The 17,630-nt window shown below is 41.9% G+C and overlaps 1 protein-coding gene across 4 annotated transcripts in view; it reads right to left on the bottom strand.

Moving 5' to 3' along the window:
- Positions 1 to 1,701: 1,701 nt before the first annotated feature.
- LOC106641976 (uncharacterized) overlaps positions 1,702 to 17,630 on the bottom strand; it is a 71,516-nt gene continuing 55,587 nt past the window's right edge. For 2 of the 4 annotated variants that reach the window (XM_089590693.1, XM_014356592.2), the window contains 14 exons: positions 10,579 to 10,816; positions 8,275 to 8,886; positions 7,628 to 8,177; positions 7,433 to 7,539; positions 7,134 to 7,345; positions 6,638 to 6,986; positions 6,316 to 6,550; positions 5,846 to 6,220; positions 5,494 to 5,760; positions 4,979 to 5,370; positions 4,396 to 4,900; positions 3,822 to 4,307; positions 2,715 to 2,912; positions 1,702 to 2,618 (listed from right to left, as the gene is read on the bottom strand). In XM_089590693.1, the coding sequence (XP_089446819.1) occupies positions 2,423 to 2,618; positions 2,715 to 2,912; positions 3,822 to 4,307; positions 4,396 to 4,900; positions 4,979 to 5,370; positions 5,494 to 5,760; positions 5,846 to 6,220; positions 6,316 to 6,550; positions 6,638 to 6,986; positions 7,134 to 7,345; positions 7,433 to 7,539; positions 7,628 to 8,177; positions 8,275 to 8,886; positions 10,579 to 10,807 (4,713 nt within the window). In that variant the 5' untranslated portion in view covers positions 10,808 to 10,816 and the 3' untranslated portion in view covers positions 1,702 to 2,422. Of the gene's footprint in view, positions 2,619 to 2,714; positions 2,913 to 3,821; positions 4,308 to 4,395; positions 4,901 to 4,978; positions 5,371 to 5,493; positions 5,761 to 5,845; positions 6,221 to 6,315; positions 6,551 to 6,637; positions 6,987 to 7,133; positions 7,346 to 7,432; positions 7,540 to 7,627; positions 8,178 to 8,274; positions 8,887 to 9,940; positions 9,999 to 10,578; positions 10,817 to 17,630 lie in introns of those variants that run through there. The other 2 variants (XM_014356593.2, XM_089590694.1) reach the window with 2 other exon arrangements.

The following is a 17,630-nucleotide window of genomic DNA, read 5'->3' as shown; positions in this document are numbered from 1 at the left end:
ATATGTGTGTATGTTACAAAAGATCTTAACAACAAAGAAGCCACAATCAAATGGTAACTGTAAGCATTTTTTATATTTTAAGAAAATTCCAGAAGGACTTTTAATAGGGTAGGTTATGGAAGCAGCTACATATTGTTGACTGACAAAATAGTTATTTTTTAAGACATCTTGAAAATGATGTTTTGTTTTTTTGTAGATTGTAATAAACTATTTTATCCATAGGTTTCCTTTATTCAGAACCTGCAAATTCATTTGTGTTTTTTGTTGTATAATTTTAGTCAGAGTATTATGAATACGAAGCATTGAGATCTTACATTTTGAACATTTGTCATGATACATTACCTTTTTTTCTCTCTTTTTTTTTATGATCAAAACGTTTCTTCTTCAACTTTTCATCAAATAGTACTTGATAATTGATAACGAAAAATGCCTTCTAAAAAAGTTAATTGCCATTATGGGAGCTCCAGCCATAGCTGCGAGAGCCATCAACTTGGACAGCACAACATTAACCTCTACGTGCCCAATGCACCATTAAATAAGAGAAACATTACAAGTAACAATTACAGTAGTAAGTTATCAAATTCGGCATAAACAGGATTGTGTTAACTGTACATGCAAAATTCGATGTTTTAAGTTTATAATACTTAATAACTGGCACTAAGCAATTTGGGTGCATGTATACATATATACAGCATTGTCATCAACCAAACATGAAGCTTGAATCTTTGACCACCAGATGGAAACCATCCGTCATTTTTTACAACAAATGCATGTTTGAATGCTTTTGCAGAGCAATAAATAAACATATAGTAAAATTAGAAGTATGTAAATTGTATAGTTCCTTTTGCTTTACTTGCTGGTATATTTTATACATAGATTAATTCATTTTTTGCATGTTAATATTACGGTTTAACATTGGCCAAAGCGTTTTTCGCAAGTGGCGAAATATTGTATTGATTAGTATATAAGGAGCTTTTAGCGATGCTTACTTGGTGGTCCGATGCTCCTCAGGTACAGTTGTCCCTCCGATACCGATATAGATAATATATCACGATGAACTTTAAATACCTCTGATTCGGTGCTCTTATACATACGTATACCATATCAATATTGTTCAACACATCGTTACAAGAAAAATGGTACAGACAAATAGAGAATAATAATCTATGCTACCATAAGCAGACAAACGAAAATATAGGCATCTTGAGGGATTTCGGGATTTCCTATACTGCCGCATGCCAATATGACTTGTAAATAAATGCACGTTGTGTATAAAATGTATACAGTTTATAAGAGTATCACTTAATATGGCTAATGACATACATGATTATTACGTAACTTAGCCAAATGATGAACTTAACTTGATTCCGTAGGGCAGCTGTTGACTTCCGGTCGGTGGCCGGTATCCTGTAGTAGCGACTGTGACCATCATTTTTGTCACTTTTACCTTCCTGATGCAAGGTAATGTTTATTTTAACTATGAGTACGTGTAAAATATTGTTCCTTCCTTCTTCCTATTTTAACTCTCGTTTTAAACAATAATACCCTATACATAGTTTAGCCTGTAAGACCTACGTTTGGATGTCTTTCAGAAGTTATAGATTTCCTTCTTCTCATTGTCAAAAATAAATGTAAAGGTGCCAAAGTTCAAAAATGTTTGAATGAGGTAAGGACATTATCATTAAAAATAATCTCAAAATGTTATCAATAATATTTTTTTTATTGCCGTGTCGTACAATTTTCTTTTTTCGCTATGACGTACTTATGTATTATAATCGTGTAATAAATTACAGAACAGTTACAGCTTAAGTTTAAAGTAGTAGCTTAAGAAGTACAGGTAATATTTGGTCACTTCTTTCCTTTATATAATATATGTATATAATATAATCCATTTGTAATCAGTATTAGCTAACAACCGTTTTTGTCTTTCCGATTTGCAACATAGCATTCTCTTATTTTTTTTTTTTTTTATTAAAAAATCCTAACTTACGGTGGTAACGCTTTACACTTCAATTTCTTTCAAACAATAGCAACAAATTCATTTTCTTACCATATTTTTACAATTTTTTTTTTTTACGTTCACACGAATTTATGGAAATTTACATTAATACTGCATTTACACACATTAAAAAAAAAAAATCTCCTCGACAAAGCAACTAGTTCTACAAGTTTAATGTGAATGAATTTCGTGAGATAAAGTTAAAAATAACAATGTCAATGCCAAATCGTATAAAGAAAATATTTCTAGATGATAAAATTAACGTGCTAAAAAGGGAGACCAAAACTTTCATACAAAAAATATTCATGATATTCCTATGTGTATTTTTAAGTTAAAATTTAAAATTCCGCTCGAATCGTAAAAATTAATCAATAAATTTTTATCCTTAATGATAAATTTTATCAGAGAAACAAAAAAAAAAAGTCAATGGTAGTAAATCATGAACCACTCGGTGAAGCGTTTTATGTGTTGCGTAGCTGCGTTGTTTTCGTCCAGCAGTCGACGATTTTCGTCCCTCAAGCGGCGCACTTCATCCTCCAGTGAAAGTCTGCGCCGTGTTTCGCGTGCCATTCTCAACTCTAGATTCGAAACATGACTCTGAAGATCTGTCACCGACGTTCTGAAAAAAGATGAAAAAAAACAAATTTTTTTTTATCTGCTACCTAGTACGAGGACAGTGGTTGTGTAAATTTTTCAATCAGAAGATGACACTTACGGTATTGTGCTTAATCCTTCCGTTACTCTATCGCAGGACCAATCTTGATCATGTTTTGACCGATTATTCGATTCGTCATGGTGATTCCCTTTCCAAGAATCGATATCTGCCTCAGCCGTATTTTTTACATTTTTGTTCATCAGATTACTTGCCGACTTCATTATTTGTTGCGGAGTTTTCGTCACTCGTGGCGACAGTCTGAAATATTTCAATTAACATGACGAATGTTAAGTGTGTTAAAATATCAAGTTTAGATAAGCTCGGTAAACAAACATGTTTTCAACAAAATTTTGTTTTATTATCTCATGATCTAATTTTTTTTTAAATACCAGTAAAAAATCTATTCAAGTGCTCACAAGCTAATAACTAATTTGATATCTCTAATAAGTTAGGCTTGATTATTTTCACTAGGAGTTGGAGAAAAAAAGGAAATAAAGATATTTCTTATTGGACGTTTGATGATTAATTTAATAAAATGCATGTAAGTAATGATCCACGTTTTTATCTTTATACTTTATTTAACAATACAAAGTTGTTATGATTTTTAGTAAATTTAATTCAATGGCGTGTGTATTAGCGGTAGTGCAAATAGTAGAGAGTAAATATGTATTTAATTTTAAATTGATGTTAAAAAAAAAATAGTACAATCAAACAATAAATCTAAAGATCAATTAAAAAAAAAAAAAAAAAATTACACACAATTGTCTAGATTAGTACTTTTAATCATTAATTACAACTGAATATTAATAATCATTTTGATACCAAAATTACAACTGATTGTTTAAAGCTCTCAAGAACTCTATTCATTAAATTTTTAATTTGTTAAAAAATCTGACACTCTATCAATAATTTGTCCGAGGCAAGAGATCGAAAATCTTTACAACTTACATTCCACGTATATTTCAAATGGCTTTAAAGGTCCCTTGACCACATTCGATGTCCTACCTCGAACGAATTTAATCATGAAAATTCAATCAAATTAGACCAATAACTTACAATGAAAGTTGACGTTTATACTTATGTAAAAAAAAAAAATGTCCTCCGGTTGTAACACATTTATTCACGAACCAACAAATTCAATCATCCCATAGACAATGCGTTATTCACCTTTCCTCTTTCGTCATTTTGTTTTCACTGGGTGCCGGACTCGACGCCGTGCTAGCGTTCGATATGACAGTCGCTGGCCTAGCCATCGTCAGAATCACCTCGGAGCCTGGATTGCCATTCTCTTGGGCTCCATTCGCCAACACAGCCAAAGTCGACGTGCTGTTGCCGCACAGATTCTCACGCGACCTGCAGCGATTCTGCACTTCGATCATATTGTTGTTATTGTTATTATTGTTGTGGTGGTTCATCTTGTTCACCGAGTTCTGACTATTTTTCACGTTATGACTGATCAGAGAGTGCCCATCGTCCGCTATAAAATCAGGATTGATGAGCTTCATGAGATCCTCTTGTAACGTGCTGGACGTCAGGTTCGCCGAGTTTCTGTGCGAGTTTCGTGCACCGGACTTTGGCCGTGGACTCTGATTGCGGGACCCGGCGCTCGACGGTGTCAGATTACCCGTGCGCTGCTTATTGGCTCTTCTGAGTCTGTCAAACATCAAAATATTATTCGCTCTTCCGCGCGAGTTGAATCAAGACTATATCGTGACACGTTGCAAAAAAAATTCAGGCATACCTTGGCGACACGTTCCCAGATCCATTGGACAGTTCATCCTCACTGGGTAGAGTGGATATATCCGTCACGTTGCCATCGGGTATTCTGACCTCAGGTGGCAGACTGGACGTGATATCCTTGGGCCTGTACTCGATGCTGACTTTGTGGGGCACAGGACGCTCCGACATACTCGTCTTAAGGCACGTTACTTTGTCACCGACCTTAAACTCCTGAGCCTGTGCCAACTCGTGGTTCTCCTTACGATCCCCTTCCAACTGGTGGTGATACAACTCTGCGCTGTACTTGCTTCTCCGTCTATCGTAGATATCCTCGCTGTTGGCTTTGCTCTCCTCGGCGTGGACGTCGTACGATTTCGAGCCACGATCGGCCTTGCTCTCGCCGTAGACAGCAGACTGATCGTACTCAACGTAGCGTATCAGATTGTTATTACTACCAGATTTCGGTAGACCATAGGATGCGTTTTGCACCACTGGAATCATGTTTGACACCGACAGCTTTTGATGACCTGTTAAAATGCCATTTATACATGTACAATCGATCATTTTTTTTACTTTCAAAAAGTTCAACTCCCAAAGTATTTTACCTTCATTCTTTTGTATTTCTCTCTGGGACGCGTAAATGTTCTCCTGCCTCGTCTCATATTTTTCCTTCTGCAATTTGACGTAGCTGCTCGACACGTGGTCCTGGACGCGATGGACATTCTCAAGCTTCTGATAATTCTCGTGCCTGATGCTCTCCTGAATACTCCGGGGCGATGAGTAATTGCTCTCGTGGTTAGTAGCGGTAGTTTGCCTCCCTGCTTTGTCGTAGTTCTTATTACCAACGGCGTAATGAGACTCTTTGTCCTTTTTTGGCGTGCAACTGTTCACTTTATTTGGCGTGCTGTTCTGATAACTTTGCCTAGCGGGCAGGGGCGGCGGAGTGCCGTCCTTTCGATGGTTGCCCTCTTGGTCCTGATTCTCGAGAAGTTCGTACCTACGTAGACAAAATCCACGATCAATAAATTTGGAACTTTTGAGTCGTTCAACGATATGCGGTTTCAATTAATTGCCAGAGTAATTCAACAACCACCACAACAACAACACAAGCAAGACTCACCATCGATCGTCGGTGCTACTGTGTCCGCTGCTGCTGCTGGTCGCGGTACCTTCTAAGGGAAACCGCGGATCGTTGAACGACCTCGAGCTCGAGCCCGTGCCGTAGCCGGAGCTGTTGCTGGAGCGCGGCGGACTAAACGAGCGTTCGTACCTCCTCTGGTGGGACAGGGCCGTCTGCTGACCCGGTGTGTTATCCGGATTCGTCACGTTCTCATAGTCCCCCTCGTAGTTCGTCGACAGGTACTGGCAGTTTTGCAACGAGCAGCCCCTTCGAATGCACAACAACACGTACGTTAAATAATCACTTTGACAGATGCGAGTGCATGTGTGTATAGTAAACAAATATATTATACCTTCGAGGAGTGATCTCGTTGGTGGGCGGTATGACCGTGACCGTGACCTGGGCGCTGGTCTTCAACAGATCGACCATCTGGTCGTGACTGAGTGTAGACACGGCGACCTTGCAGATCTCGACGAGTCGCGAGCCCTGGCGTAGCCCAGCCTGCCAGGATGAGCCCATGCTCTCTACCTGGGTAACGACACCATCAGGCTGCACGTGGAAGCCCAGTTGGCCGAGGGCATTGCGCTTGAGAGACAGCTCGGTCGCCGGGGCTCCCTGAGTCACGGCCCTCAATCGCTCCACGATCTCCATGAGCTCGTCCCGGTCCCCTGAGTCTCCTCGCACATGAATGGTGATGCATTCGCCTTGGTGGTAGTAGAGCCGTAGGCTTAAAATTGAAATGAAAAAAAAAAAAAAAAAAAAAAAAGAAGTTAATCAAACGGTTCCATGGAGTCATCACCCAATGGATTGTATATGCATTACCTGTTTGTCTGAGCGTGCCATCCTAGGACGCTGATGCAGGGCGCGACAAAGACGATTTGCCGCGAGTGCTCCTCGATCAGGACGATGGTGTCGATGCTCACCCCGAAGTAGCAGTCGGTGTTTTGATTGCAATCCTCGAGTATGACCTGCCAGCAGATGGCACCACGTTGCGAGGCGTCGCACGACAAACGCGGTCGTACCGGTTGTTTTTTCTTACTACTGAACGACAGCATTGCTAAAAGAAACAGTTGTACATGAGTATTCCATTAGCCCGAGTGCTCATTGATTGTTTGCACTCGTTGTGGATTACAAAAACACTCACAGAACTTTTGCCCGGTCTCGACGAGCGTGCTGGAAGAATAATTCGTCGCGAGGTCCTTGAGATACTCCTGCCTGGTGCGCGTGGCCATGGTCGCGAATTTTTCCGACCTGTGAGCCGCGTTCTCGGCGTTGATCACTTTGGCGAGGATGAAGTCGGCAAAGTGCTTGCCTTTGGGAAAAACGCCGCCCGCGGGCACCGGCGGCCCAAACACCGGCACGTCCTTGCTTCGGGACACAGCCACGCTGTACTGCGTGTTCTCCGTGCAAGGATTGATCGCGCGCACGATTATAAACACGTGCTGGAACTGCGAGCGTATTCTTCGTGGGCTGAAGGGCAGTGCTCCCGGTTCCTGTGCGTGAACATAGCGTTTTTGTCGAGTGAAATTTAGAATTCAAATAATTCTACGCCTCTTGGAAAGTAGGACGCGTTTCACGAGATGCGCGGTGATTGTAGAAAAGAAAATCACTATAGAAAAAAGAAGAAACCGTGGCGTTACCTGGAAGACAATGGTGACTATGTCGTTGCCAATGTGTCGCTTTCTGAGCAGCTGTTGGCGATTATTTGGTGTGAAAGGAAGCATCGTCGAGACGTGGAAGGTGACTTCCGCCCCACGATGAGTCGCGGCTACCGCGTGGGTACCCGTCGAATCGGTACGCGTGTCCAGGCCCGCTTTGTAACCCTCGAAGCCTCTCAGTCTTATTTTTTGGCCTGCAGTCGCGTTAACAATACGTATTCACTCATCAATGTTGCATACAATATAAAAGCTATTGGCTGATCGAGGAAATTGCAGTTTACCTATAGATTCTAAGAATTCCAGGAAAGCCGGACCGGCGTGCTGATTGTTGTACATTTCCTCTTCCGTTCTCTGTCCGGATCTGCAGTAGAGCACACCAACTTTGTACCTGGTAAAGTGAAAACCCGAGAATTAACCACCGCAAGGGACAAGAGAGGAAAAAAAAAAAAAAAAAAAGAAAAAAAAAGACCACATACCTGTTGGACAGTCCCTGCTCGTCTAGCCTGGCCACGGGTTCCTCGGCCGCGGGCGTGCCGAGCCTGAGACAGCACATCTGCACCTCCGGGGCAACCAGCTCCAAAATCTCTCTGGTGGGCAGTTTGGCCTGCTGAGGCCTCACCCCGGGCAGCGTTTCCTCGGGCACGGAGCCCCTCAGGGTCAACAGCTCGGACGTCCTGACGATCATGCGGTACTGGTGACCGTCCTTGCGCATGCTTATGGCAACGGGGCCCAACTGGTCGTCCATGCCGAACCAATTCTGGTGCTCCCGGCCGAGGAAGTAGCGCCGGTAGTAGTGGGCGCCCTCGTCGACGCTCTCGATCGGCAGGGGCCGCTTCTGCAGGGGACACGTGTGCTTCCAGAGGGTCTCGCCCACCGGGGGCTCGAGCACGCTCATGCCGTACGCCAAGGCCGGCCGGTGCAAGCCGTTGCTGCTCTGCTGGGCCCGGCGCGTCAGACCTACCTCGCGCTCACCCTCGCCACCCGTCTCGTTGCGGAAAAACGGGCACGACTCCAGGAGTTCGTTGTCTGGTGACCAAATCCAACCAAAGACGTGTCATAATTTCATGTGTCTGTGCACACAGTATACAAAACGTGTCTTTCCGTGTGGGTGTAAAGTACGTACCTTTGCCGTCACCGGCATCCTCCTCGGGAGCCTCGTCGGGCGTGGAAGCTCTGAACGCACTGGCGGCCGATGCCCCTGTGGCGGTGTTCCTCCTCCTCGCGAGCAGTATGCCCCGGAGTTTGGCCGCGTAGCCCAAATTCGCGGTCAACGATTGGCAGTCGTAGTGGGCGAAGGCTCGTCTACGGTGGCGCTCCTCGACGTCGGCCGAGACGACAGGAGTGACGCAGGGACTGGTGGTGGTGTTGGTGCTCTGCTGCTGTGGTTGCTGCTGGTCATCGCCAGGGCTGGTCTGGGCCTTGGAGGTGGTAGGCTTGCCGCTCCAGAGCCGGTTGAGCTTGAGTCTGAGCTTGGGACTGGAGCCAGAGCCGGGGACTCCGCAGACCTCGTCCGTGTCGGCAGAGTGGGCTTCCGAAGAGCCAGGCTGGAGGCTCTGGTGGTGGTGGTGGAGCATTTGTTGCTGGTGGTGGAGGTGCTGGTGGTGAGATTGCCGGCGCAACAGGAGCTCGGATGTTAGTGGACTGCGAAGGATCGACTCGCCTGGACGGAGCTCCTGGAGCATGGCCAGCAGGTTGTCGTTCATCGAGCACGACTGCGCGACTACGTCGATGCTTCCTGTGTTTTGGGGATGAGGCGGGTCGAGAAAAATAGATATTTGTTTAGTTGATGGGTTTTAATGGGATCTTGATTGATACTGCTACGGGGGTCGGTATTTTTCACAAATAAATGTTTTTTTTTTTTTTTTTTTTTTTTTTTTTGTTAATTCCACACATGGCTGTATGTACATTATACTACTGGCACATCGAAAAAAGCTGGATTACGGTGAATTTCATGACTCATGAAGCTATTGTAAATAGTGTATTGCACGCAAACTGTATGATTCTAGTATATAAATTCAAGTACGTTGATATGATTGCGCGTTGATGATTTCACATTGCTGGTGTGCAAACATTTTAAATAAAACATTACAATAAGTGTATTATTAGCATTGGCGATGACGCAACTACTGTAAATCAAAGTGTGCTATTGTAATTTTTACACATTTTTAATGAGCATCGGAAAAATGTTTGATCAACGAACGTAATATGAACCATTGACAAGTTTAAAACCAGAAAAATTAATGCAGCAACAACGTGAAAGTGTGCTGTTAAATCTGTTAAAGAATATTTTTCAATTTGATGTCTCTCCCCCCCTAAATTTCAATGGCTCATTGGCACTGCTGTTGTGTGATTCACACATAATAATAATAATAATAATAATAATAATAATAATAATAATAATTTCAATCCATAATATTTAAACGCGTCATCTTAACACACTCGAATTTACAGTGAATGTACAACCATGTAGTCTCACATTGAAAAACTACTATGAATCAAAGATGCTCTAGTTACTCCAATGCGATTCAAGCGATTTTCGATGTTACGATTTAAAACTGCCCTGTCTTACCGAGCATGAATCCTTTTTCGTTGTAAAGTATAGGCATGCAGGACAAAAACAAAAAAATTTTCAAAAATCATGTTGTTTTGTATTTTTGTTCGCGTTTAACTATATTTCTGATGAATTTTTTTTAGTTTTCAAGCCCGAACTGTTTGTGCAAATCTTGGGATGACAATGAAATCTTAAAAAACGAAGATATTGATATAGTATTCACAAATCGCGCACTAACCATCATCTTCCATTTCGAACTCCATTGGAATTTTTCAAAAAGTTTTAAGACAAGCACGTGGAACGCACGTTGATGAACAGAACCGTAACAAGACTAATTATCATGCGTATACTGTCCATCGAGTACATAGTTCGGAGGTACTAATGAGCCGTTAACGAACCGATATCCAATATCTTTGGTATATTTAACGGACCAATGAGAATTTTCGTTTCGAAAAGAGATAAGAAAAAAACACATACATGTGCCTGACAATGCATCCTACTTCCTCTTTCACCATTCGTGAGACAATTACTTAAAAGCACACAGCTGGACGATGGAATCATCAAACAGTGATAGCGATTGTCGAAAAATATGGCTTAAAAGGTGCGTTAATCATCGTGTTTGAGTACATGATCGGTGAATCGTATGTTTCTGTCACGTTATTGCACAAACAGTTCCAACTTTCACGCCACATATTGTAAGAAAAAAAATCTTAAATTACGAAACGTAGATTTCGTTAATGCTCGAGCAATGAATTTTCACGGTGTACATAATTAAATTTAAATCAAACAGAAAAATGTATGGAATTCAACTGATCCCTCGCTTCTCAAAGAAAGGAAGAAAAAAAAAAAAAAAAAAAAAAAAAAAAAAAGACGTACCGTGTGATCCATACTCGCGTCGCAGAGGCGTCTCGGGGATGCGCGAGCCAGGGTCGGGGCTGTGGGGCAGCTCCAAGCTCGAGTTGGACCGGTGCAGCGTTAAACCACGTCCAGACCGGCTGCCTGGACTGGCAAAGAGCCCACCGGAACTATTGACGACTCCTCCGCTGCTGGCGACACTGCCTCCCCCTCCTCCTCCGCTACCGTTTACCGGTAGACTTGCGATCATCTCGTCATTCTAACGAAACAGAAAGTCGGATTATTCATTACTCATACTTGCACAACATAAAATCGTTATATCATGTCGTTGGTTTTTCATGGTAATATAAAAGGGTTTGTGAGTGTGTGTTGGTGGTGGCACGATTCATCAGGTGGGTACTTATGAGTTATTTGATTACATAAATTTCTGGGTTCCGAGTTTTTCAAGGAAAAATATACTTTGAAGAGAAGTTCAAGGCTCAATGAGTAATTTGGTTACGAAAAAACACTTTGTGGTGGTTGGTTAATTTTTATGAAGCGTTTGAACGAAACAATTACTTGTTTTAAAATTTTATTTATGATTTACGTACGTGACTTGTCAGTATATGTATAGGTCACTACAATACTTTTTGATTATTGTGCGTATACACCTTACTGGTATAAGATTCGAAAGTAAGTACTCACAAAACAAAATCAGTGCTCTATATTAATAAATGTATAGATGAAACATATGTTGGAGTTATGAAACGAATGTTTTAAATGTTCATTAAATGAGAAAGTGTACATGAAAATAATTAAATCTTGAATTAATTGTATTAATAAAATATCGTGGCAGCCATAGTTGCTTAAGTGTAGTTTCTTGTAGTGGGGACATCAGTTTGTAAGGTCTTTACACCTATGACAAGCTTTCAAATGTCTCGAAACGAGAAAGCTCTCACGAGCATTGTGATGCAAATAATACAATTTCTCCGTACTTTAATCATTAAAAGTACAAATATATACATTTATTTGTACATGCACGAATAATTCCTCGAATCACAATACATATAGATAAAACAAGAATTTTTTCGTTTAAGCTCCTGTATATATTTTATCGTACTTCTTTCCTTGGGCACTTTATGGCTGCCGATTGATTCCCGTCACTGGAGAAACGGCAAAAACCTTGGAAAGAATGGAAAACCACTAGTTTTAATGTATAAAAAATGCAAACCTAATAAAGCTCAACGCAAGACAGCCAAAAGTAAACCAAGCGCAGTCGGTCCCTCCTTTTCTCGTCCACATCCACGAGTGGGTTTAATTAAATAGTTAGGGGGGCGCGTCCCTCTTTCCTGTCCACCCCCTCGTACACGCCGCTCGTAATTACTCGAGCAGTGAAGGGAGAGAAAAAGAGAGCAGCCACGACAGGGTGGGCCCGCAGGTGCGTCTCCCGCGGGAATCGCGACGTGTGTGGGGTGACGGAACCGTGTACGTGTATATATAAGTATACCTCCATTCATGCATATCCATTCATTCGACTCTCTCCCGCTTCCCCTTCCCTCGATTCGCTATGCGCGTATATACACGTGTGTTTATTCTTATCTGTCGTACCGTGGGATTTCGCGAGCTCGTTTAATTTATTTTTAATTGCGAATCGTTTATCCGCTCGTTCTCCCTCTCTCTATACACATGCATGAAATAAAATAAAATTATTTATGTGTAAGCAGAAACAAAACAAAAATGTGACCTTAAAAGTTTTAATTAAATGGATTGCCGAATGACACTCGAGTTGTAAGAAAAACACCTTATCCAGTGAGTTGGATAGTTTCAAGGAATAATGAATGGAAAAGCAAATAAATCCATCGATGATTTTACATTATTTATGTGGCGATAAAACACGTTTAAAACAATATCGGATGCGTACAAAAATAAAGAAACATGTATGTATTCAAAGCACGACCTAAGGTATATATATACAACGACACGTTGAATCAAGCGACGCTAGACCGACAACGATAATAATTATAACGCGGTATACTTCTTCTTCGCGTATGCGCACACGTACAAAAGCTGCCATTGTTTTGCTATTACTTTGCTATTTTTTTTTTTTTTTTTTTCCTTCCTTCGTTCGCTCGATGCGCTGGGAACACGCATGGGATGATTGTTTAATACAACAGCTCCGCGGGCACGCTGTACAAACGGAGGCGCGAGAAATTCCCTCTCTCGCGTGTGTAGGTAACTCGTAAGGCGTTGCCTTTTTTTTTCACTCTCCAAGGAAACACGTCTAGCTAGTGTAAGTATGCTCGAGTATGTATGCACAAATACGGTGTTGCGCGTTTGCTCCCTGAAAAATTTTCATTTTCGTTTGATTAAAACATCTTTTTGTCCCCTCCTCATTAGCCAATTGTATGGCAAGTCTCTGGTCGAGCCGTGCTTGTGCATATAAAGAAGCAATTTTTCAATGAAAAAGCCCAAAGCGGGCAAGCATTTACGGTACACAAAGCGAGGCAGACGCACGGAGGGCGATAATAGAATAACACACGTGCGTATAAGCATATATGAGGACGGGAAGGATGAGATAACGCGCATCCGCATATATACAGCGGACGACCTGTTGCTCCTCGGATGCGCGTATGGATCGGATGTCAGGTTATTGTGTGTGTGTGTGTGCTTGAAAGTTGGCGCCGTCTGGCCTCGCGCGTTTAATTAACTTTGCCTTCGCGTCCGAGCCCTCTTTGCTCTATATGGATGTGTTACACGCGAGAGTACACCACATCGCTTTCTCTCTCTCTCTCTCTCTCTTCGTCGGCTCTTTCGTATATATAATTATATTATTGTGATGATGCGCCACGGCTTGATTCTAACGACGATATTTATATTATGCTCGGGTCGTCAATTGAGGGGCTCCGGCGTGTAACGTGCTTTTGCGTATTTAGACGTTTTTTTCAGCAGCACATGGAGTTTCTGTCCTGGTGTTATGAACAATGTCCTCTCCGGACCCCCCGACAACTGGTCTCTCCTGTCTTTCCGTTTTGGACACGTGTTAATATGGTCTCAGGAGTACAACATCTCGAGGCACACGCAAACGTTTCATTCGGTTTCATTACTCACCTCTCAATGGCTTTATATGACCCGCAATTGGAGTGTGACATTATTTTGGGAAAATTCTTTTATGCTGCTGATACCATTCGAAACTTTGTTGAAAAAAAAAAAAAAAAAAAAAATGTAACTATTTATTGTTAAAAATACCTGTTTAAGACTCGCCAAACCCCACACAAAAGAAGACCCTTTTTTTCAATACTCTATAAAGATATCCGGATTAGCATTATTTACCTTTTGTGCCATTTCATTTAACAAAGTGAACGATAAAAGTGAAATACAGACCGAAATCCACATACAGCAGGGGCCGGGTGGGGGTAGGGGACAGAAAACCCATCGTTTTGGCGTCATTCACGCACGTGTATAATATACACCGAAAGCACTCGGTGAATCACCCTCTCTGGCCTCCTTATACGCGACGTGATCCAAATAAAGGAAAAAAAAAATAAATGAAAAAAGAAAGGGCAGGAGGAGGAGGAGGAGGAAGAAAAAAGAAGAAGAAACAAATTCCAGCGCGAATATTTCCTGTCGGCTCTCCTGCAGCAGAGAGCAATCGAAAGAGAGAGAAAGAGAGCAAAGCCCACGCGTCCCTCGCGTCCGTTGTTTGCCGGGCTGCGTGCAGCTGCCGGACAAATGTTACCCATGGGGTCGCAGGCTCGGGCGCATTCCTCGGGCCCTCCGTCATCCCTCGGCGTGCGTGCTCCCTTGTATTATACCTGCGTGCACCACGAACTTTTAAAGGCGAACAAGACGAATAATAGGACGAGCTATCGTTCGTCACGCGGTCTGGCATTTTTTTTTTTCATAATACCTATCCTTGCGATGTTTGCGTACAGAAATCGGCTTTTTTCTAACCGACAGTCGCATAAGCCTTCGCGGCTGGAGTTTTTCCTATTGTGGTGTTTAGGGGAGAAGACGCAGGAAAATGTGCAGAGTCGTATTTCATGCCCAATTTGTGATGCACAATATTATTGTGTCTCTATGTTAAATGGTATGGCAGACTTGATTATTTCGTTTTTTTTTTCTCTTCTTTTATATAACCACGTGTTTTAAACATCCGGTATTTAACGATTAGCGGATTTTTATTTTTAATAATAAAACGATGACGAAAAAATACATTTATTGTTCATTAATGATTTCTGCGCACCTTTTTCCGCTTTGCGTCAACGATAACGTTTAAGTAAGTAAGTATACCATCTGAACGATGAGCTTCCGATTTTTCATCAACATGATAAAAGAACATTTTTTACAATCAATTTGTTTTTTTTTTTTTTTTTTCATCACTTGATACCGTTTAAAATACATGTAAATAGAAATCGTAATTAGAGCTTAAACGTAAAAAAGTCAAGAATTTACCACGTGCGGAAACGATTAAACTCGAGGAGAAGAAGTTAATTATAATTCGTATACGAATAATAATCATCGACTCTCAAAATGGGAAAAGAAAAAGAAGAAAAACTGTCAAAGCATGCGAGACAACCTAGAAGTTTACGAAATTTCCATCCGCATATTATTATCAACGCAAAAAGCAAATAAATCAAGGCCACGGCACCAAACGGTAAATATTAATAAACGAGAGATAAACAATAACAACAACAACCATAGCCACTCAGCTGTATATATAGGTACGTCTGCACTTAAATTCCACGGAGGTATGTAGAATCCCACACCCGCGCGCGGATAGAAATCCAAAATGTCATCAGCAGCACCGCGACTAAAGCTCGCCGATGCACAATTTTACGAAACATTCATGCGGAGCCCGCATTCTCGGAATCGCGACGCGTCTCTCTCTTTTTTTTTTTTTTTTTTTTTTTACAGGTTTAACGATCAGCTCGGCGCGCTCTCTCGGTTAAAAGGACAAAATGGAGGCCTCGGAAACTGGACCGTTACGGTGGCCAGGTGTGTGCTTGAATCTTTTCAAATCGTATAACTTATACTTTTGCTACCCTTATTTTGCGGTATTTTAAACCACAAAGAAAAAAAAAAAAAAAAAAGAAGCGTGTCTCGGTATCCTTGATTGTACAGAAACAAACGAGGAAACAAATTTAAAGCTTTCGTATCGCCAAAAGCTTTTAATGCAGCGCGCAGTATATGTAACAAGGAAAAAAGAAAAATACCGCTAAAAGCCGCCAAATGGTCACAAACATACATTTCAATGTTATACCTGCGTTTTTATTTTATAAAAAAAAAAAAAAAAAAAAAAAAGCAACGAGTAAGTATAAATATATACCAATGCAGCTGCTCGGGCGGGTCAAAGAGAAACGTCGATATTCGCCACGACGACACACTGACGTAGAAACCCATGGCACACACTCGGATAATCAAAGGGGGAATTTCCGAAACTCGTAAATTCCAAATACCACACAGCACTTTGGGAACGCATATACATACATTACATACAAAGTGATGTCGATAGTTTTCTCCTTACTCTCCTCAGGTGCGAGGCTTATTATACTCGTACACTCGACTTTACGGACCCCCCTGACTGCTCGTTTGCGTATATACCTTCGTATAGATTTTTATTTCACCTTTTGTGTCACACAGGCTGCGGCGCTGGCTTTTCTTTTTCTAATGGTATGCAGAGCGCGGGGCCGGAGGTATTTCTGTACAGCCGTTTGATTTTAATGCCTTCGTGGAAAATGTCGTCGATTTTATGTTTATTTATCCTCTGAGGACGATTGTTCGCTTCTATATGTATGTATACACTCGGAATAAAAGTCGTGTAGTCGTTTTATGGCAAAAAGAGAGGAAAAACACGAGTTTCCACCGAAAAGCTCAAAAGTGTGTGAGGAAGTGAATTTCGGATGTGCGATAAGATATAAACTGACGAGTTATCGGGGATATATCGGGACGAGCTTGACAATCGTGTTTCGGAGCTACACTCGAGATAACAGAAGGAAATTACTATTTTTCAAATCTCTCATGGTTTTTTTGGACCATTCAGGGATAAAAAAAAAAAAAACCGGTTTCGAAGTGTGTTGTCATCGCCGATAGATCGGTAACGTAAGCCAACGTCTTCATACTCGACGCGGGTGAACACATCAAAAAACCAAGGATCAATATTTCCCTCCGTATGGCGCTGCACAGCAATCCAGATCGAAAACACACTATATGAACAAAGAGAAAAAGATCTCGGATAATGGGTGGATAATTACAAAGAACAGCAGCCGAGAGAGAGAATAACATAATTTTTCCAGGCCAGCGGCTGTCATCCGAGACCCTCGATCTTGCGCAAAGCTGCGTCACGCCGCACGCAATCTCATACGGAATCCTATGGTCATCGCCGTGTGTTAGGCGGCGGATGCAGTATGTATAGAAATCGGTAAGTGTAAGATGGAGCGTACGATATTTATCTCTCTGGAAAAGAGTCGAGTAATGGGCGTGAAAGGTAGTGCGTTTATCGGCTCTGTTTTTCATTCGTTCCGAGATTCGATTTGTTGATCAAAAATCGGTACTCCGATCGGCTGGTGTGGTTTCGCGTGGAAACAAGTTGCGAGGAAGAGATAAACAGTATCCCTTATTTATGTATCTATGATTCACTGTTAATGAAAGAAAAAATTTACGACGCTAATAAGAGACAAAAGAAAACGTGCACACTTTAGGGCAGCAGATCGGTATACACACAGAAAATCGACTCGTCAGAGTCATCGAGCCAGCAAACGTTGACGAAGCCGAAAGAGGGGGGTGGGGGGGGAGAAGGCCGAGGGCCTGAAATCCGGTCCCAAGCGGAAGCCAGGCGTGTCCGCCCTAAAAAAAAGAAAAAAGGAGAGCCGCTCGCGCGCTTACTCGCATAATATCACGTTGTACCCGTATACTTGTACACGGCAGGAAAGGGGAACGGACTCTCGATCTGCTGCTGCAAGCCGTTTTACAAACTTGCGTATAAAAAATACTTGTATGTGTGTCATGCTGCAGCTACTTATACGCCCCGAGTGCTCTCGGATAAATATACATGCATATGGGTAAAACTGGACGCGCAACTTTCGACCGATAGATAG

This window comes from Copidosoma floridanum, unplaced genomic scaffold, assembly GCF_036245765.1.
Source record: "Copidosoma floridanum isolate Cflo_tuat_1 unplaced genomic scaffold, Cflo_Japanese_pri ptg000013l, whole genome shotgun sequence".
In the NCBI taxonomy this organism is placed as follows: Eukaryota; Metazoa; Arthropoda; class Insecta; order Hymenoptera; family Encyrtidae; genus Copidosoma; species Copidosoma floridanum.
This window is presented reverse-complemented; position numbering and strand designations above follow the sequence as displayed.